The sequence below is a fragment of the Gobius niger genome (assembly GCF_951799975.1).
Source record: "Gobius niger genome assembly, chromosome: 9".
NCBI lineage: Eukaryota > Metazoa > Chordata > Actinopteri > Gobiiformes > Gobiidae > Gobius > Gobius niger.
In genome coordinates this window covers 17,610,387-17,632,343 of record NC_136860.1, presented here as the reverse complement: position 1 = coordinate 17,632,343, position 21,957 = coordinate 17,610,387, and the positions used below count along the sequence as shown (strand labels likewise).

Sequence of the window (21,957 nt, the reverse complement as noted above, 5' to 3'; positions counted from 1 at the left end):
AGATATGCCTTATCTGCATTTGAGTGATCTGTCTTTAGGATATAGAATAGCATCTGTTGATCTTCATAACTTTTTCCACCAATGCATAGGCTGTAGAATACTCTGTACAGCAAAATGTTCAAAATCATTGCAACAAAAGATACTTGTTGCAGAGTTTTGACAGTTTTGAGATTAAGCCTAAGCTGCTACACAACAGCAAGTGGGCGCCACTTAAAAACATGAAACAATACAAGTTTTAACAGTTGAAAAATGATAGGCTACTCTTGATGAAGTTGGAAGATTAAAATGAGAAAGTTATTTCATACTGTACCTGGTGTAATGTAGGCAGGCGCAAGGGCAAGATGCATTTAGACACGAGGGGCAATATGCTAGAGTAGATATAATTTAAAGCAGAAGGCAATTTCCAGCTAAATACTCGATAGCCAGTGCAAACGTCAGCTTCACTGCGGTAGTCCATGGACATGCAGTGCTCCATTCGTAAGGTGGCTACGGCCGCTTTTACCTTTTCTTCCCCCAGTCCTGTGCAGTTCACTATATGCAGCTGGAAGAATGTCGACGTGGAGCTGCCAAACGTGAACGCGTTTCAGGAGCGCGCTTGAGGGGGGAAAGAGGTTTTTAGTGTAATTTCGCGCAGTGGCACAGTGGGCTGCACACTCAAGTGTGAAGTCCTTTACAGATGAGTGTTAAAGCCAGGACAAAGTGTATTTTACTGGTAGCCTACATTTCCTGCTACTCAGATACGCCACGACTGTAATCTACTTTTTTTTTGTTTCGTTAGTTTTACTGCTCAAATGGAGGAATATATAGTAGGCTATTTTTATATGCTACATTTAAGTCTAGACAGCAGGCCTACACCCCAGTCAAACACCACGCACACAGCTTTTGCTTCAAAGTCTGTCCAGTTACATATTTGAAGCAGTCACAGAAATATTAGCCCATATTTACTTTCTGAAAGCTGTGGTCTTTTATCACACATGATCGGAAAACAGGGAACACATTCTTCTCATAGCCATTGGAACTACACACGCAGTTAGGCCTAGCGGTAGGTCGGACTATATTCTTAGAGTCTGGGGTGGAAATGCTGTCATTCATTTATTGATGAAGGGGACACTGGGGTCTCATGGTTTTCTTAACTTCGCATCCTACTGACTCCTATTACCCAGCAGGGGACGCTCGACACCAAATCAAACATGCTGATGATCAAACGCCATGTGACTTGGACGTTCTCGTGCTCATCTATGGCGGGATTCTGCACAAAACCACAAAGTAATGTTGTTTATATTCTTTATATTCATTAATTGAATATAAAGTTATAAAAGGACCAATCCCTCTCAAGTCCATCCATAAACAGGATTTCTTGTCGCGCACGCGCATTCCCACCTTGCCTCATTGGTCGGTACAGAGGGGCGTTCCTGACACCGCCACTAGGGGCGGAGCTTTCATTTCCGTAATGATCATCGTCAGATTAGAGGAAGCAAATATCAACTGCTCAGAAGGACTTGTATAACTGCGTGGGATCTTTTGCCGTTTTGGGGGGGGATTTACACACACATTGACGCCGAGGACTTTATTTTGCCACAGACCGGGCTCCATGATGATGGAAATGGAGGCGCTGCATCCCAGTCAACAGGTAAATAAATGCCTCTGTCTGATCAAAACTGAAAGCCAGACTCTTCACCTGACATTGACGTTGACGTTGACACTTGCATTTGAAGTTCAGAGTCGAGGGGGAAGACGCTACTTTTATCCGATATCCAACGCGTCATAACATCTTCAGTGAATTAAACTGTAGCAACATTGTAACAATCTGTAACGCAGCGTTTAAAAGGTGGCAAAGTGCTCTTCTCCGGCGACTCATGTCTTGAACCACTAAAGTTTTTAAGCTGTGTTATTCACCCATCTATAACATTGCATCATGCTGTAGATTACACTATTTTCATCAGTGTGGGCAGAAAAAGCTTACCATGTTCCCATAACTCCTTCAGTTATACCCCTCCCATTCCCCAAAGCATGTGATCGTCTTATCTGCCACAGACCGGTTTGTCACCATTAATGATTTCTTAAAAGTTCGATTCACCATCAAATCAAAACCATATTCATTCAAAAGGTGTTTATATCAAGTTTCTACACATGTTTTCTGTGACACACTGTACAATAATAGGAGAGTTGAGACATGAAGTGAACGTGTGGCCTAGTGGACGCAGGCTTACAGTTTGTTTAGTTTCACTTGTCATAAGCGGGGGTCACTGGTGGTCCACGGCTGAGTGATCACGTTGTTTTGGAACACTTGCCGCTGGGTTTCATCAGCCGTGGTTCAGAGGTGGATGACCAGTGGCTTGTGATGAGAGAGCCAGGTCTGAGGCCCTCTTGTGATCAACTTCAGAGTGGTAAATGAACAACTCCAAAAAAGTACACACACTTACTCTTTGACCTAATGTCTGTAATCACCAGGGCTAGAAGACTTTTGACAGAACAAGGTGGAATACTATTGTTTTCTATTGTGATCCTGTGTCAGCAAAACAACCTTATTTTATTTGTACTTTTTCTTAGATTACCATACAGGCACACTATGCACCATATTTCTTTAAAGCGAGATGTATATCCTGCTTACTGATAACTTTATAACACACCCCTTTTCTACAATACTGGATACGCCTTAATATTTGTAAATGAGTTATGGTGGACCCATATATAACCATTAATTATTCCAATGAAGTGACAGATCAATGGTCCAACTCCTTTCATGGGTATTACAGCTGTCATTTGTTTTTCTAAAAGACCTGTATGACTTGTCCGATAGGCTTATGAGGTGTGACCAGCACGCAAAGTAGTGTGGGGTTTTTTATGTTTGGAAATAGATGACCTCAAGAAGTGTGCTCGGGCATTTTAAGGAGACTTCCTCATTCCCACTACAGCCCTAATGTTTGCTTGTGTGCACCTCTCCATGGGTGATATGATTTATAGTAGGCAGCCTCAGTAACGCGTAATCCTCCAGCAACCGCAGCTCTGATGCAACACTGAGGTACAGCGGATTTGTGGCTTTTTATTTCTGAAAGGCTACAATTGAAGTAAGCGTCAACAGACTGTTCTTGTAGGTCGTTATTAGCCTAGATTTAAACTAGTAACTCAGGCAACTTTTAGCAGGTTTCATGTGGGTTTACATTTTTTTTTGTTCTTGTATATTGTTCTCCTTTTGTGGGCAATTTCCCCTCCACTTCCTCCAGGCAGTGTCATGAGTATTAGACCATTAGTTCTGTTTATAACAGATCTGAGGAACAAACAAGTCACATGCTCTGACACACTGAGGAAGGATCTTGGCTTTATGCAACATCTCAACCCTCTATGAAAGTTGTTTCTTCAAATAAAAATATAGGCTCATGTAGCTCAAGACTTTTCCGTTAGTGGATAAATAATAAAGTTTAATAGATTCCTAAAATAACATTTACAAATTGTGTCTATAATGTGAATGTTTTATACAGTAATACACAAAATACTTTCAAACTACTGATAAGAGCTGAGATCATGGATAAATGCTCTTACCAATTAACCAGCCTCTGGAAGTCTGCTCAAATATAGGATTAGCAACAAGCAGACAACCTTGCTTTTAGACTCAACCTTAACCTCTTAACAAATCTATATATTATTACTTTAAATGAATGAATGATTGACTTAATACTCCAGGGAACTGCAGCAGTTTTTAACTGGAGCAGTTTCTTTGGATGGAACTGGTGGGGTTACACCTTGCCTTATCAGATGCTGGTAACTGCAACTTGGCTCAGAGTGGACAAGTAGCAGGTAAGGTGATTGTCTGGTGTCGGGGCCATGGCAGTATAAAGAAATAGAAGAAGAGTATATCCATTATTCATGCCATTCCTGCCACTCGACATTATTGCCGGTCTTGTCAGTGCACCGATTCTGTGGCAAGAATGGGGCAGTGGTAGCTCCCAAGACTTTAAACAGGCCGGCATTTTGGCTGGATTAGTACTTGACTGCATTTGTATTTTCACAGGACATGGACCTGATTGACATCCTGTGGAAGCAGGACATTGATCTGGGTGCAAGACGTGAGGTGTTTGACTATAACCATCGGCAGAAGGAATATGAGCTTCAGAGGCAGCGTGAGCTGGAAGAGCAGAAGAGAATCCATCTGCTTCAGGAGCAAGAGAAGGCCCTGCTGGCACAGCTCCAGCTGGACGAGGAGACAGGAGAGTACATACCCCGCCCAGCACCCAGCACCCCGCTGCAATCAGTCGACACACCTCTGGAGGTTACACAGGTACGTGCACAAAAGCATCATTACTCATGTCAAGGCAAGGCCACTCCCACTATGCTTGATAGGCTTAGGCTGCTGTAGCTAGGTAACCACCCCATCCCGTGCCATTACAGAGGCACAGGTGGGTCTGCAGTTTTGCATCAGCGTAAATAATGGAGACAGGCTAACGCTTGTGTAAGATGTTTGTGCTCCTTTTTAAATAATGTAAATCTGAACAACTTTACTATCATAATTACAGAATCTCACCTTTATTGAAGAGAACAATGCCACCATATCGTTTGATGAGTGTTTGCAGCTACTGGCAGAAACATTTCCTGTAGAGGAAACGGAGGTAAACATGACATTAGTTTTTCTATTTGTGATTAACAGAGGAAACATGCTCACTTGTTTTACTTACAGAATACTTCTGTGAGCCTGCGCTCTGGTGACATTTCACCCAACAGCAGTGTGATGAAGTCTCCTGAGCAGCAGCCTCTGCTGCCCACCACACCTTCCCCAGTCCAACTGCCACCACAAAGAATGCCCACAGATTTGGAACAGGCGTGGATGGAGCTTTTGTCTCTGCCTGAGCTGCAGGTATAATACATGGATTCTACCGCATCAATGGAGTCATAGTTTGCACACCGTTACAAATACCCAAAGAATGCATGAACGGCTGGAGCCCAGCTTTCAGGACAAATGCTTTTTTGTTTGAGTGTGGGATATGGCTCTTGTGTGTGTGGAAGCAGGTGTGTGCAGTAAATTCTGTAACGTTTATAATTGTTTAAATGTAATAACATGGAGAGGGGACACAATATGAAATATTTGAGTAACAATGTGTAAAAGTTGCCTTATTTACCTGTCGTCACTCAAGTCTTCATTGTGAGTAAAATTTATTGTGACTTTTGGACCTAAGGCATCACATTGCTGGCAATCAAACTTCTTAATGAGTTTGTCTAAACCATAGAGTATGCGTATTTGCAAGACAGAACTACATGTCTTCATGACTGATTAATTGACTATGTAATATAACACTTTGCTGTTCTACACAGGAATGCATGCACATGCAAATGGAAGACACACTGAAGACTACCATCTATCCCAACAGCTCAGAAGTACAGAGTCCAAATTATACTTACTACCCCATGTCAGAGGGAGCAGATGATGCTAGTCCTGTTGGCTATCTGAACACTTTTAATGCAGTCACCCCCAGTGCCCTTCCTTCAGACAATCTAAACCAGGTGGAGGCTCCAGCCAACTATACAGCTAAAGCTGAAGATTTATGCAGCATGTTTTATCCAGAGAATGTGGTTACTGAGAGCAGTGGTCTTGATGAATATGAGAGTAACATGTCTTGTGTCCCAAACAATCCACCATTTACATCAATGGATCTGTATAGTCTCTCACCAGGAGAAGCGTTTGACAGAGACAAACCTGGCCTTACGATGGAAATGCCTGACTCTGACTCTGGCATATCACATGCAAGTCCAAATACAAGTTCAAATGCAAGTTCACCTGATAAATCCATCTATGGCGATGGCTACAGTGATTCAGACATGGAAGAGATGGATTACAACCCTGGGAGTGCACATTCAGATTACTCAGAGATGTTCTCATTAAATTTCACACCAGATGTTTTGCCAGCAGGTTCAATTTCCGTTTCACCTGATCAATCATCAAATCAGCATGCAAAAAATCCAAAAAAGCTAAAAACCAAGCCAGCTGAAGAGAATGGCCACAACAGAAGTCCCTTCACTAAAGACAAGCATAAGAAGCGCTCGGATGTGCGTCTCACTAGAGACGAGCAGAGGGCCAAGTCCCTCAAAATCCCTTTCACAGTCGACATGATAATCAATTTACCTGTGGACGACTTTAATGAGCTCATGTCGAAGCACCAACTGAATGAAGCTCAGTTGGCTCTGGTCCGAGATATCCGCCGCCGAGGAAAGAACAAGGTAGCTGCCCAAAACTGCCGAAAGCGCAAAATGGAAAGCATAGTAGGGCTGGAAAGTGACCTGGATTCTCTCAAGGAAGAGAAGGAGCGCTTGCTCAGTGAGAAGTGCGAGAACCTGGTAAATCTGAAAGAGATGAAGAAGGAGCTCCACAGCCTTTACCTGGAGGTCTTCAGTTTACTGAAGGATGAAAAGGGGAATGCCTACTCCCCCTCCGACTACTCACTGCAGCAGTCCACAGATGGCAGCATCTTTCTTGTTCCTCGCATCAAAAAGACTTTTAAATACAAAGACAACCAACAATCGCTCAAGTAACTTGGTACTGCTTCGACATTTTAACACTATGCAATTACTTAGCTGTGCAGCTTAAAATACAGTATTTAGGCAAAACGACTGTATTTCTTGCTTTGCGAGTGGTTCCTGCTTATTCTTAATATTTTTGATACTTATTTTACATTACATGATTTATACCTTATATGTAAATATATTACTTTCTTTTGCATCAGATTTTGAGTTTGTACTGTAAATATTTTTATTTGTATATATTTCTGTGTTCTGTCAATCATTTTATTCATGATTTAACATGAATTTCCTTGCCTTTTTTAAGTCTGATTTATTTTCAATAAACTATTGTACTGCTAGTGGGCCTTGTTTTATAAAATGGAACATTATGTTGCTTTGTGCCGCTTTCGTAAAATGTAAACCATGTGGACGCGTTGGGAAGGGTTATATAACAGTCCATATGTTCAAGCCAGTTCAACTTTAGTGCCATACCAGAGGTTTAAGGAAAGTCATAAAGAGCTATTTGTGTTGAAACAAAAGTGCCATTGCTGTCACACATTTTTCAATCTGCTCTAAACTTATTAAAGCCGGGACGATCACCCCCCCCAGAATAACCCAAATCTTTTAATGCTGCAACAGTGTTTATGGAAAAACTACCATACAAAAGAAACCACACCCATTAGATGACAACATTACAAAAGTCCTCCCACACAGTAGATGGTAACGTGACTGGTGCGTGAGCAGCAAATAGGCTTATGCAACCATGGTGCTGTAAAAGCACTTTCACACACAAACACTACCCTTTCAATGCCATGCTCTCTCCCTCAGAGTAAACAGGTTTACAGATACCAACTCAGGTTAGATTGGAAAAGACATAGAACAAATTACACAAAAACTTGGTTGCATATTATGCAATACATGAGGGATGAAATTACATCAAGGGCAGGCTTTTTGCAACACCTGACACCTTTGCTTCCTCGTTGCAAAGAGTTCTTTTTTTTTTAGAGTGACTGAAGAAAGTTTACAGTTTTAAAATACTTTTTTTTACACAGGGTTTGATGTGAATCATACTGATAACCTTTACCAACACTACCTTGTAAAAAGGTTTCACAGCTATTTTGGCATGTAGCCAACCTGATAAGGAGTTGGGTTATATAAGGTGACCAGGCTCCTACAGTTGAAGGGGAGGAATTGAGTAAATGATACAGATCTGAAAATATTACATCTCATGCAATATTTTTTGAAACATTCTATACCTGGTGTGCAATTGACCCTAAAAAACATGACAATATTAGGTTTCTGTAATTAGAAATTAACTTTATTCAAATAGACTCAAAATATGCAGTTTAACATTCAAAGAACTTGCAGTCAGAGGTGGGAGCAAGTCCTTGTTTTGCACGTCCAAGTCAGTGACTCGAAGGTTCAAATTGGGTTAAAGTCCAATGCTTTGAAGTTCAAATCTTTTCAAGCCTATAATGGCCAACTCAATCAGATTTGTTTTCATGTTTCTCCCAATATTACTTAAGATCTTTACGGTCTTGGTGATGCTATATTTTTTCAAGTCATCAAATTACAAGTTTGACTCGAGCACCAAGTCATGACTTTAAGTCCACACCTGCAGAACAATTTAAACATCCTCATTCCCCTGTTCATCCTCAGCATAAGTCTCACTTCGAATTATGCATTAATCCATTAATTTCAGTTTAACGGACATTTGGATTCATATAAATTGACAACAAAATCTTTTGAGTCCTTGTATCCATCATTTAGAATTCACGTTTTGGTATTTTTTCTTAAGGCTCTATTTAGTCTAAATTCATGACTGGATTAAAAACATTCTGTATGAATCATTCTGGGGTTGCCAGAGCAAACCACATGACTCCTCTGCATAGCTTTCTTTATATAATTCTTTGTCATTTAGACAAACCACAGAGTAGATGTATATTATGCAGCATTAAGTGTTATAGGCCGTTTTCAATCAGGCATCATCATGTTTATCGACCAATTCTAAAAACGGAATGACGTTCATCTTTGCATAAATCAAATTAAATGTGGGCAAAAAGCCCATAAGAAAAGTTGCTTTGAATATGTTGGGTGTAAAATACATCAGTGAAATATACTGGAGCACCAGACAGTCCAGTACTGTAATTTTGTAAAATCTTACCCATCCAGTACCTTCCATGTTATCACTTCTTTCAGCAAAAAGAACTCTTCTTTCCAAATCTGAAAATCAAGCAAAGCGGTTATTCTTACCTTTTCCATCTTCTGAGCAGCATTGACTGTACTTGCAACTTCTCAAGCTAATCTCAATGTGTCCACGAACTAGTCTTTCTTCGCTAAAAGCAGCTGCCTTGTGAGAATAGACACTCACTACCAGCAAGAAACTGCAAGCCTTCTCCATTGGCGTTGTGCTGGTTGCTGTCTTTGTCCTTTCTGTCTTTCAAAATGCTGACTGGTCCTCTGTGTTGGGGCTGGAGATGTTCTGTCTGACAGACATGTGCAATCTTCAACACTAGCGATGCCGAGTGCCCAACTGCTGCTCCTTCAGGCTGCTTAAGTCTATGTGTTCGTGATGCCTTGTTCTACAGATATGTATGTCCTGGTACCTAGATCGAAAGGATGAGTGTTCCAAATTCTATGCTATGCTTCATGAGAAACAAGCACTGTTTTACTAAATAAAGCACTGGACCTTGCTGCACTTCACTACACAACTTTATTCAATCGTTTATACTAATCAAATAACTCAAACACTCTATTATTTTGCTCAGAACAAGACATGTATCAAAAAAGTTCCTCAATGCTGCATCACACTTCTTTAAGTTGTTTCAACCGCTATAAAGGATTTTACACTGTGCTTTGTCACATACAAAAATGAATATACACTTGACACTTGCAATTGAGTTATCATAATAAATTCAAAATGTGGTAAAGTGAGTAATTCTAGCTGAGTTGAAGGCTTGATAAAATGCTCAGCAAGACAATATGTAACTAGTAGGAACTATCCATATAAAAACATTAAGACAGTAAGAACTGGCTTCAAATACAAAAAAAAAAAAAAAAAATTCAATACCATAGGCACAATACACACAACTTATGACGCACAGGGGGGGAAAATGTTCAGTGAAACATCTAGCACATTTAGAGAAGAGGATAATCTAGGCTCATGTTTTGGGTTACAGTCTTTAAGCTGCAGTAATGTCTGACTGCTGTCTGCTCCTTATGCTTTCAGATGACTCAAAGTACCCTGCAGCTTTCCTCTCTCTCTCCCCTGCTAAGAACTGAAGCCTGTTGAATGGATACAGGATAAAAGAGATTGTTATTTTTTTTACTTTTGCGCTTATGCTGTACTGTACTGCGAAAGTGTTGTGCAACTGTTAAAAACTTACCAAACCATGACATAATTAATATCGCCGTGAGTTGTAGTTGCCCCCACCGCGGCCAGAGCCATAACTGCCTGCAGTGAACAAGTCAAGGGTACTGTATTAGCGTGAACATGTCATTTTAGTTGGATGTACAACGTGCAATATCATATTGAAACGTACCCCCATACGGGGCATCTGAATTGCGCCCACTATAGTTTCCCTTCATGGGTCCATAATTGGATTGCTGCCCTCCATAATTCCCAAAGTCATTGTAATTGCCACCTCCGCCATATCCTGGGGACCATATTGTTAAAAATCAACCTTATGAAAAAAATGTTTGAGTTTTAAAAGCTTACCCCCATCCCCGTAGCCTCCACTTCCACCTCCCCCGTATCCACCACCTTGGTTTCCATATCCCGGCCCAGACATGCTGCCCCCGTATCCTCCTCCAAATCCACCACCATAATTGCCACCTGGGCCTACAAAAATGCACATTAAAGACATCAATACGTCATAAAGGGTCATTTCACTTCACTTATTCATCTACACTAGCTTACCATTGTCATAGTCATCATACCCGCCACGTCCACCACTATAACCACCACCTTTAAAACAAACACGTTAATTCAACTGTCACTAATCACACTTTCAACAGCGAGTCTTATTCTATAATGATCAAAAGACACAGATTCAAGACAGTCATATAATGCCACCATTTTCTTGTGTGACTTCAATAACACTCAAAGCATTTTTTTTTTTAAATCTGTAGATGTCTTAAAAATGTTAATATAATAATACATTTTTAAAAAGTACTCACTCCTGCCAAAGCTGCCCCCACTTCCACTTCCACTTCCACCTCCACCACCACCACTACTACTATAGTTCCCTCCTCTCCCTCCGTATCTGTCACTTCTACCTGAGAAGATAAATTGGACCGTGACTGTAAGAAAGCTGAAAACCAGTGATTACAATCGAAGCACAACTCATACCTCTGAAACTTGACATAGAATTCATTTCCTGCTTGGAGAGTGCTTTTCGGACCTCACAATTGTGGGAGTTGATAGTATGATATTTCTGAGCTTTACAAAGAGAGAGATCAAGCAATTAGTACAAAACGCAGTATTGTATTTGCCCAAGTAGTCTATACATACCAACAATTTTGTCAACAGTGTCATGGTCATCAAAAGTAACAAAGCCAAATCCCCTCTTTTTTCCGGTGGAGCGTTCTTCCATTATTTCAATGCTTTCGATCTTTCCATAGCGTTCAAAGTAATCCCGAATGTGCTGCTCCTCAGTATCTTCCTTTATACCACCGACAAAGATTTTCTTCACTGTCAAATGTGCACCAGGTTTATTTGAATCCTGCAAAAATAGTGAATGGTTTACTCCATTGTAGCCAACAAAATCAATGATAATAAAATGCATTTTTGCCTACCTCTCTGGGCACAGCCCTTTTGCATTCAACAGCTCTGCCATCCAGCTTATGCGGTCTGTTTCTCATGGCTTCATCAACTTCACTTACAGAAGAGTAGGTAACAAACCCAAACCCTCGGGAGCGCCGACTGTCTGAGTCTCTCATGACCTAAAACATGATGCGGATATGGAGAAATAAAAGCCATCAGTTTGCTTAAAAAACAAAAAAAAGCCTATTGAGCCGACGATACGCATTGCGTGGATACTAAAACACATACCACACAATCTGTGAGTGTCCCCCATTTTTCAAAATGGGCTCGTAGAGACTCCTCTGTGGTTTCAAAGCTTAATCCACCAATGAAGAGCTTCCGCACCTGCTCGGGCTCCCTACTTTCAGGATTCTGCAAGATAATTAAAAAAGGCGTCAATCTGTCGTTAGATAATAGTGCTCTAAGCATTCAAGACGTGCATTAAATGAACACTGATGTGTTAGGCAGTCTTCAGGCGCTCGTGCTGCCAGAATTAAATCAAAGTAGACCTAATGGTTAATGGGTGTGTTATGAGGCACTGCCACGTTGGAAAAATGTACATTTTATTGCAAACACATTGTGTATGTCGTGTGCATGAGGTCTGTTAGGCTACGCTGTACGCTAACACGAGTAAGCTACCGAGAAAAAACTAAAATACACCGCTAACACAACACCTACTTATGAACTACATTATTAAATTGCAAACCACTGAACCGCTTAAACAAATGAAAGTAATGTGGAATTAGGAGTTATTTTACTAGTAATTTCTGCAAGTCTGCATACAAGAACATCTCACCTCCATTTTGACGCGAATTCGGACGTCTTCTTCAGGGGCGTCAATGCGTCAAAACATTCGCCACAACACTGCCCCCTGTGGATTGGATTTTTCACGAAAGATATCTTTTTTTTTTACATACTGTGAGAGAAAAAGGCAAAACAAAGTGACGAATGATATATATTCCACCTTGGGTAAGTGTTGTTTTATAATTGTATTATTTTAGTATCTAAAAGAGAGTGATGCAGGGCAGGCCCATATCTTTTCTTTCTTTCTTTTTCTTTTTTTTTTATCCTACTCTGTGAATTATAATGTTAAAAGTAATGTATGATTACCGAAGATAGAAATATTTCTAAGGATATAAGCCAAAATTATGTTCCAGTGACCTAAACACTTCATGGGGGCATCAATGTAACCAATCTAAAATGAATAGGCCTAGATAATGTTTGACCATTCATTTTAGTAGGTTATCAGAATCAGAATCCAAATCAGAATAGTTTTTTTTTTTTTCCATTGTTTGAGAATAGGGTCACAAACTAGGATTTAGAATAGGTAGCGAAATAATCTGTAGGCTAGTTAAAAGTAGATCATAAGACCGTTTTTTTTTCATTTATTCATTGTTTTTTTTGTTTTTGTTTGTTTTTGTTTGATCACTCAGAGTTGCATAAAAATAATCCTTAAAAATTCCTACTTTGATATCCGCGTTGCAGTCTATAGTTCTATGGTTGCAGTCTGCTTTGTGGTGATGTGAAAATGAGTAACCCATTTGCGCCACCTTTTGGCTGATTCTTCAAATTGACATCTAGGTCTTTCCAGTTCCTTTCCCTCTTCTGTCATATTTTATTAAGGATCAATTCAGAGAAGCACATAATTGGCCTACATTGGTCAAATTAAAAATCTCTAAGCGCACATAGATAAATGAGTCTCTCCATTTCTCTGCACCACTGTCTGTGCCAGAACGTGATTTGTATTGTGTAGCTCTGACACAGATACTTGCTTGGACAAGTATGATGAACGAGCCAGATGTGACTACACCTTGTTGAAGCTGACCGGCATCTCCAAATATATGACTGTTTTATGGTTAAGACAATGTCCGTCATTAACTTTATTGTTGAGAGTGAGCAAAATACAGCCCCAATAAAAAGGCTAATGTTTTTCTGACACTATTAATGTTGTGAATTTATGATGCCAGCACGGTCTGACCAGTCAGTGTTTTGCTCAATTTATCCCACTGCCCTCACTGCATTTGAGTAGAGGCACTCAACAATAGTAGCACGTTGCAGCTTTGTGAACAGCCAAATAGTGGAATATTTATCCCGCTTGTCTTGCTCAGGTTTAGAGTGAGCGTAAATGAACATATTCTGAACAAATCTTTCTTGACATCATCCTGTTTAATTTATATAAGGCCTAATGCAAGTGAATGATGGATTTCTGGTATATGGCCAATATGACAATCACAAAATGGGGCTACCGCAATATACTGTATGTGCCACTGCCTGTTAAATAAAATGAAAAAAATATATATATAATCCCACATTTTGCACCTCAAATTCAAAGCAAAAAAGATTGGTTCCTGGACTGTTTTTGTGAATCCTCCAATTAAGTATCTTGATTCATCGTAAATGAAGTAGGAAAGTTAAATTATACATATCTTGATGGACACATCTTTGTTGCAAACCTATGCCCTGTCATCTCCCCTGCCTTTAGGGTGACATGAATATCATTACCAATTCTTGTTCCAATGGTGCATCTGATATACCTTGAAACTCTGAACTATACACATAATTGGCACAGAACACCCTCCTCACAATAAAGCGTACTTCGGCCTCATACAGTGAAGTGCTGTATCTCTCACGCAGTGGTAGTTTGATGGATGCTCCTTGGTTCACCTCCTCAGGACACATGTTTGCTCGATGGTTGATCACATGCCTCAGTCTCTGTAGCTGCCCCCTGACACCAAAATACATCACAGTTACCGCACAAAGCTAGCAGCTAGGGACATTCCCACAAGTGCACAGGAAAAGATACTTAATAAGTGCACATGGTAATATTTTACTGTTTAGCCCCTAATAGTTTTCCATTGGCCCATATTTGTTAGTTTATATGGCTTTTAACTAAGGAGAGAAGCAAGATTTAAATGCAATTAGGAATACATTTACAACAAATGCTGTAAAAAATGAATAGTTAATGACCACCATAAAACAGTCGCGATTTGCACTGATTTACAATGCAGAGCTTTGGTCAGTCTGATTGTAATTTTGGCCCATGACAAATGAGTGATATAAAGATCTCCTGAAATAGAGGAGGATGACATCCTCGCGCGTGCTCAAAGGCAGCACTTAGAGGCATGATTAAATAATTAATACAGGTTTTATACCCATTTTACACCTCCAAATTATGGTTTGCCATTAATCTGAGGCGGATCGGCTGAGGACTGTGTCAGCAAAAAATTCTGTACAGTAAATCTTTGCAAAGGGAGAAGTCATGTGGCGACAACTTACGAGTGAGGTGAGGGATGACATACACCTAACCTTTGACCCCTTATCAAACCAAAGTGAGATGTACACAATTTTGCTTTCTGCTATATTAATTGATTGGTTTAGCCAAATCATAGATAATGTTGCCCATCTTCTTCACTTTAAAAGCATATGCTGTAACTAAATGAATCCTCTAGATGGCACCATGGTCCATGAAAAGAAAAAAAAAAAAGGCCACAAATTTGAAAATTCACATAAATGTCAAACTATTCCTGAATGTCCCCCCCACCCCCCCACCCCTCCCCATTCCCCTAACTCTATGCCCTATATGTGTGCCCAGTTATCTTACTCCATAGCAGTGGTTCTAAAATGTTATTGGCAAATGTAACGCCCTATCTCTAACCTGCTGAAAAATAAGCCTGTATTGCAAGCGTGTTTTGTTATTCTGTCCTTGGAATATTTAATGGCCTAAAGGTTCCTGACAGACCCTCACCTCAATGCCGGTGGGCCGGGGCAGTTTTGGCTTGGCCTTGCTCTGAAGCGGTTGCCCTCTTGCCTCCACGGCTCCATTAGGGAAAGATGGCAGCCATAAGCCACCTCTGGACGCACGGATCTACGCAAGTGGAAACTGTGAGCAGGAAATGTACGTTCATAGTAGGGAAGCCGGAGAGTCAATTAAGTTGCCGTCAACTACCTTTTCACATGCAAGTACAAAGCCATGCTCACACATCACCGACGGCTACAATGTGTCTCTATGGAATTTGAAGGGAAAGAACAATTCCTCACATCTGTTTCCTGTTCACTCACATCAAGGAAACTGGGTGTAAATCAGAGAATAAAAATAGAATCAGCATTGGATTTACAGGAGCTATGGTTGGTTCGTGTTGTGCTGGCTCTGACATGTGTGTCTGCACTTGATAGAAAACATGACACCGAATTAGGTTTGTCACCAGGAACTCAAGGGGGTTTTAGATTTTTAGCTTTATGGGAAAAAATAAAATATACTTTATGGTTTGGAGACAGTTTTATCTCTGTCGTAATTTAAAATCTACACAATCTTGTGATTTGAGTCTGTGGGATTGAATAAATCAATTCAAGGATATAAGATAAAGAGACACAAGAGCATCATTGAGAATACAATAAATGGCATAAACAAAGCAAAACTTCACACATGAACAATTAAGATAAATTGAAACTACAGCAATTGTAATATTCATGCACTAGCCTATATGTAAATTACTAGAGGAAAAAAAAGGAGAAAAAAGCAACAACAAACCTATGTTCTGGTATGCATTTGTATAATTTCAGATTCCAGCTAATTGACCATTTGCTATCAGCGATCTTTATATTTTGTTGCGTGATATTCCACTTAATGGGATATTCCAATGGATGAATATACTCACTTTGAAACTGAATTTTCAGCAACAACTTTTGAATGGAGTGCTCCATTTTCTTCACTGTATGAAAAGCCAGTGTATCCTTCCAACAAAATAGCTAAAATATCACCTCTTGATTTCAAATATATGAGCGTGATCCACTTTTGCTAATCACTTCGGTTAAAACAATGACCATGACCTTCCCTGAGCTTCAGATTGAGTGGAAGTAGAGCAGTGATTATGCTCGGAAACAGCCCAGTGCCTATTGATGTGAGGGAAGAGGCGCAGATAGTGAGTGTAATAAAAGCTTTATTTACAGCTCCTGGGCGCAGGGCTACAGAGAGAGCTGTGTTTCCCTCTGGCACTAATTGACTGCCTGCAGCAGAAGCACAGACTGTGGCCCCTCACTGGAGCGGCTCACATGCAATAAGAACAGCACTGCAGTTATTATAAGAGCACAGTATTCATTCTCTTATCGCACTGTCTAATAAAATGAAGATTTGGGGACTAGCTGGGTGGAGGAGAAACTCTGCTTTAGAGTATTAATAATTCAATATCATCACTAAAGGACGTTGAGATATGTATGGATGGATGGTTGGATTTTTGAATACTTCTGCTTTCTAATGAGAAATAGTCATCCTACTACTTGACAAGCCATGAAAATTATTTCAAGCAAAACAAAAAAAAGGCAAATAAGTGCAACAATACCACAATAATGCAATGTAAAGCGTCTTTGAGTGTCCAGAAAAGCGCTATATAAAACCGATGCATTATTATTATTATAAAAAAGTTATCTGAAATTTGTACAGCAAGGAATTCCTTGTTGATCATGAAGCGTAACTCCAAGTTTCCTATTAGTTATACTGATATGACCTGTAAAATATGGGGAATATCTTAATTACTATATCTATATTATCTATTATTATCATTCATGCAGATAGGAAAATGTTTGATACTATAGTATTTTTGTTTGTCATCTTAAAGGCACACTGCGTAACATTTTGAACTATACTGTTGCCGGCAAAACAAAACACCAGCTCAACACAGAAAATGCTGTTACTGCAGTGTGTAATAAAAGAATGGGTTTGGATGAGAAACTAACCTGTTTAAATCTTCCAAATTTTACTGCCTTTAGTCACATCTCCATGGAAACGAGCTGGAGACGTACCCACTCCCAGTAAAGTTTACAGTCATACCTCAGGACGGGTGAGCCTCATAAATGTTTGTTTGTACATTTATGAGGTATTTTTCAATGATGAAAATATCTGTCATAAAATAAATGCTTATATTTCAATTTTCTTTATTGGGTAAAATTCTACGCGGTGTGGCTTTAACACTTCTGAATACTATAGTCACTCAGTTACACCTTTAGATTCTGCCACTGTTCAAAATGGTCTTTCTGGGCAGTCCATTCATACATGCTCCCCTGGGTGTATTCGGTAGGGGAGGGGATAGGTGTGGGAGGCAAGGGAAAACCATCTCTCCTCATTCCTCTAATTTTTGTGTACGGGCGACAAACGAGCAGAAAAGTGCTGCTTTCACACTTTTTTTTTTGTGGCCCCGACGTTGAGCTGGCGGCAGAAGGGAGACAAAAGGATGGCGGGATGATGAAGACTGGAGCAGCGCGGGGCAGGTGTTCCCTCTGTCCCGGGGGAGCGGAGGAGTACACCTGCCCACCACTAACCCGCTGTGATGGATCGATGGAGCAGGCCCTGACTCAGCACTTTGGACAGCTCTACCTGGGATTAGGGCACCGAGGACCTGATTGAAACACACTGTCATCCCACAAACAATAACACACATCCATCTTGGGGCTGGCTTCTTCCTTATGTCCCTCCCCTGCGCTTTACTATCACCTAGTATCGCCCAGAATGATTGCACCGCTCACGACGAGGGGAGTAATCTGTCGCGGTGAGAGGCAATGGCTATATTACGCCGGACATGTTGTCTAATGGCAGCGTTTGGATACTTGATCTGCATGGTTATGAGGAGGCTGCAAGATGAGCTTCACACCTTCAGGTCCAGGATTAGTTTATAGGCATAACATAAACGTAGATGAGCCAATACTCTCAGTCAAATGACGATGACATCCCATTAAAAATAATTGTACGGCCATCATATTCCCAGGAGTCAATAACTAATGTAGTTTAATAACAGGTGCTGTGTAACCTGTAGCCAAATCCACAACAGACTTTTATCCACTATAGGAATCGCTACATTCATCATTACCTGTAGATAACTATAGTTTTATTTCTCCAGTTTGATAAGTTATGTAAATGATGAACTTTAATATTTTTTTTATCTAATTGAAAAGAACATGCATTTAACAAACAGGTATAGAAAAGACATTGGTTACAACTTAAATATAAAAAATAAGGAGAAGTGCCTGCAATTCTCCAAGAAAACTTTGGAGGGAGCCTCAGTCATGAAGTTTAAGCTACAGTACATTAAAGCTTGTAAGATATCTTAGTCTTCTTATTCCACCTACCCATTTCAAGACTTACACATTTAAACAGATAAGGAATTAGGGAGATGAGAAATGAGTGTGCTTTTCATGATAGTAAGTGAGATATAGAACATCTCTGGCATGCTTGAATTCCAACTTCAAGACAAAACCAGCTTCATACCAGATGTACATAAATACAGTAAACAAAATAAATAAATTTGCTTTTAAACTTTCCCCAAATGTATTCCTGGGTTCACCAATTACAAGCGTGCTACTGTTATAGAAGTGGATTCGCTTGTACAGGGGACATTTAAGAGGCTGCTCCTGAGTGGTTTGTAAATAATACTTATTTCAGATCCACATGAGGGCAAAGATAAATAAATATCATTGTTAACCTGCATTACTTCATATAAATATGATAATGTGTGTAGTGGTTTATTCTTAAACAAGATCATATGTCAAAGTACAGCCGTTTAGTTCACTATGTTGCTCTTGCTCTGGATTTACTTTAGGAGGGGTGACCAGTAAATGCTTGGATAGTGTCTCAGCGCCACTTTCATCTCTGGGATCTGGCTGCGGCTGCTTCCTTATCTTGTCCCTGCTCCCCTTATCGGGTCTGATACAGAAGTTGGGTGTGTAATGAGCGTCAGTGCTGCACCTCGGCCCATATGGGGACAAACCAAGCTGTCCCGGGCCCGTCGGCGCACACGTGAAGCGGGGGGTTGTAGGGGTCTTGTATAGGTGTAGGAATAATGTCCCAACACATTTGGCCCCTCCAGGTGGCAGTGACAGATTTAGAGGATGTTGTGGACGGACGTGGACAGACACTGGGCCAATGGGGGGATATGTGTGACAGGAACATGCAACGCTGGCGTGGAGTGATGACATCCTCTGTTTAATGAGCAGAGTTAGCGCCACACAAGTTGCACCACTAAGGGGAGCTGTAAATCTGCCTGCTATCACCCCGGCACCACTAATACAGGAAGTATTATCTAATAAGTTCAACTAGCAGGACTAATTTCAAGAGAGGCCTGACCTCCAACAAGCAGGGCTGGTTCTGAAAGGTAAAAGGGAGTGAGCAAGGTGGATAATATTACAATGTGAAAAATCTAGTTTGTTGTATTATTCCCAAAAAACAAACAAATGGGTTTCAGTCTTGTGATGATTTCCTGGTATGGCTTTTGACGACTTTCAAAGAGACTGTTTTAGTTGCAGGTGTTTTTATTGCTGGGTAAAATACAACTACAAGACTTAGACCAGAATCCTAATACAAGTTTCACTATTGGGATAAATGTGGTGACTTTGTTCAGAGGGACAGACCTGAACTTTCCCCTTCACTTCCCCGGACTTTGGTCTTGTGCTGAGCTGAGTAAAAACCAAGTACACGGTGCCAGACAAGTCCCAGACGCCTGCTTGTTCTGCCACATTCTTGGTCCACTCTTAAGGACCTCTGTGTGAGAGTGCAGACCCGGCCTTCAGACCTGATTTGTGGTGTGCTGGTGTCAAAGGGGACCACTTTGTAGATGGTGTGCTCTGCTTACCTGTTTCCAAACGGCAGAGGCAGTAAATGTCAAAGACGGGCGCTCTCTGGACAGTCTCAGCTGGACCATTAGGAGATAGACCAAACACAGGGAGGACTGGCGAGGAAGAAAGTTTACTAAGGACATGGGAGGTGGAGGTGCTGACTTGCCCGTGCCAGCAACTGAATAGAAAAATAAGTTATAATCTAAAAATACAATATTGTGATGTTACATCTTCAACTAAAAATAACAAAGACGCAATATGCTATTATGATTTCCCATTGATTTGGCAACAGATGGTGACCAACAATAGCTTTGATTTGTTTATATACTCCAACTACAAAATGAAACCAGCAGATCATTGCTATAGAAAAAACTAAATAGGTACCGTATGTATCACAAAAAGTCAGCAATTACTTTACAAATGGTTTGTGCATGGGTCCAATAGTCAGATTATTAGCAGCTAGCTCAGTAACAAAATGTAGTTTTCATACGGCTACTAGGGGGAAAAAAGGCATTGTGTGTTATTATGGAAAGGATTGATCTCTACAGCTACTGCTAAGAAGTATGTAATGATATATACAGTAGGTTCTGGTACAAATAATATAGCAAAAAATGAGAAGTGGTTTCGTTCTTCCAACACTTTGCCATGTTCAAATCGAGTCCATATCTGTGTAGAGTTCCACCTAGCGGAGATTACCCCCGCAACCTTGATGTGGGGTAACAGTAGTGTGGCTGCCGATCTGCGCCCACAGCCTCTTTAACCACCGTCTGTCAATCCCTCTCTCACACTCCGCATTCTTACCTAGGTAAGGTGAAGGAAGAGTCTGGCCCAAGGGCGCAATAACAGTTTGCACCAATAGGAGCCAGGAATAGAACTGCTGATCTTTGAGTTCCATGTGCATAATGCTTAAACCACTGAGCCACTGACGCCCCTTGTAATCAGGTTTTATTCAAATTCACTGCTCCATATTTGTAAATGTCTGATGTCTATATTTACCAGAGAGACAACCATCTACTTTGTGAACAGTTTCTGGCATTTGTCTACCGCACTAAATGCAATAGCGTTCCTCCAATGAGCAGGGGGTAATTGCTAACTGGTCTTTTAACCTTATTAAATCAACCGGAGGCAGAGCTGGAGACGATGGAGCTGATGATACTGCACCTCTTGTGCTTTTAGGGAACGGAAAGATGCTGACTGCACATCATCCAGGGATTATCTACTGAATTCAGGCAAAACTGCTCCAGCTAATTAGAGCAAAAGCGAGGCATCGGGACAATCACTATGGGAGCCACCTCAGGCTGCACTGGAGCGTTTCCCCCTCTTTTGTCTGCACTTGTAGCATCTCTTCCATCACGTTTACTGGTTTTGTCCATTTTCGTCACTTTATCCAAGTTTACATGAAAATACTCTTGTCTTGTATCCGACATCTCTTCACTGTCTTTCTCTGAGAGAGTTCGGCCACAGCAGGACTGAGCTGAACCCGGCCTGTGGGAAAAAGATAAAGCTGCTGCAATAATAGGGGGGTAGAGTAGCCAAAATATAATATATAAGTAGGAGGAAAAAAGTCTTTTCATGTGGAGTTTGAATGTTCTGCCATGTCTGCCCCGGTTTCCCCTACCTCTAAGCCTGCTGCTAAGGTTGGCCCTTTCAACTAACCTTCACAGTTTCATTGTATAAAGGTATGACAACAAACATCCCCTTACCTTCACCTTTAGTTTATACTGGTAATCAGAATTTCATCATTCCCAAAACATGCACTGAACATGAAATCACAAAGTCTGCTCAAAGTCATCCCTCAGAACCTGAAACACTATGGACGACAAAAAACTCTATGGAGACTTGGATTTAATTCGATTGTGCCCGCTAAATAAGATCAGAGTAAATGCGAGCAGCGATCCAAGCCTTCCCATCTGAACAGGGCGGCTGTCCATGTGACCGCTATCACAACAGGGTGCCATATTTAGAGCGAGCGCAAGTGAAATTTAAACTGCACTCAAACTCAATATCCCTCTTCACGCTGCTGCTGCTTCTCTCTCGCTTGTCAAGTCTCTGCTTCCTTCGCCTCCTCC

The 21,957-nt window shown here is 40.8% G+C and overlaps 2 protein-coding genes across 4 annotated transcripts; one reads left to right on the top strand and one right to left on the bottom strand.

The window, feature by feature from the left end:
• Nucleotides 1-1,340: 1,340 nt before the first annotated feature.
• On the top strand, nucleotides 1,341-6,992 carry nfe2l2a (nfe2 like bZIP transcription factor 2a). Its single transcript, XM_079562550.1, has 5 exons — nucleotides 1,341-1,630; nucleotides 4,010-4,276; nucleotides 4,512-4,604; nucleotides 4,673-4,849; nucleotides 5,305-6,992. The coding sequence occupies exons 1-5, from the start codon at nucleotides 1,592-1,594 to the stop codon at nucleotides 6,517-6,519; spliced, it is 1,791 nt and encodes a 596-aa protein (XP_079418676.1). The 5' UTR covers nucleotides 1,341-1,591; the 3' UTR covers nucleotides 6,520-6,992.
• Nucleotides 6,993-7,638: 646 nt separating this feature from the next.
• Nucleotides 7,639-12,145, bottom strand: hnrnpa3 (heterogeneous nuclear ribonucleoprotein A3). 3 transcript variants are annotated; one of them, XR_013793253.1, is made up of 12 exons: nucleotides 12,087-12,145; nucleotides 11,540-11,662; nucleotides 11,284-11,430; nucleotides 11,000-11,210; nucleotides 10,838-10,927; nucleotides 10,666-10,764; nucleotides 10,406-10,453; nucleotides 10,205-10,327; nucleotides 10,029-10,142; nucleotides 9,873-9,940; nucleotides 8,651-8,709; nucleotides 7,759-7,956 (listed from the first exon to the last, which is right to left on the bottom strand). XR_013793253.1 is itself a non-coding variant. In XM_079563578.1 (11 exons), the coding sequence occupies exons 1-10, from the start codon at nucleotides 12,090-12,092 to the stop codon at nucleotides 9,888-9,890; spliced, it is 1,014 nt and encodes a 337-aa protein (XP_079419704.1). In that variant the 5' UTR covers nucleotides 12,093-12,145; the 3' UTR covers nucleotides 7,639-8,709; nucleotides 9,873-9,887. The 3 variants fall into 3 exon arrangements, 2 of the variants coding, with proteins under 2 accessions (XP_079419704.1, XP_079419703.1); XM_079563578.1 differs by having other exon boundaries at nucleotides 7,639-8,709; XM_079563577.1 differs by lacking the exons at nucleotides 7,759-7,956; nucleotides 8,651-8,709 and adding an exon at nucleotides 9,742-9,771.
• Between the last annotated feature and the right edge of the window lie 9,812 nt (nucleotides 12,146-21,957).

What these genes read in the sequence shown, in the direction of transcription:
- hnrnpa3 (XM_079563578.1), bottom strand. An exon ending in CACTGTTGACAAAATTGTTG is followed by an intron (nt 10,928 to 10,999) that starts GTATGTATAGAC and finishes CTCTTTGTAAAG; the next exon opens with CTCAGAAATATCATACTATC. An exon ending in GTATGATGACTATGACAATG is followed by an intron (nt 10,328 to 10,405) that starts GTAAGCTAGTGT and finishes GCATTTTTGTAG; the next exon opens with GCCCAGGTGGCAATTATGGT.
- nfe2l2a (XM_079562550.1), top strand. Translation starts at nt 1,592, where the DNA reads ATGATGATGGAAATGGAGGCGCTGCATCCCAGTCAACAG. An exon ending in CACCTCTGGAGGTTACACAG is followed by an intron (nt 4,277 to 4,511) that starts GTACGTGCACAA and finishes TCATAATTACAG; the next exon opens with AATCTCACCTTTATTGAAGA. An exon ending in TGTCTCTGCCTGAGCTGCAG is followed by an intron (nt 4,850 to 5,304) that starts GTATAATACATG and finishes TGTTCTACACAG; the next exon opens with GAATGCATGCACATGCAAAT.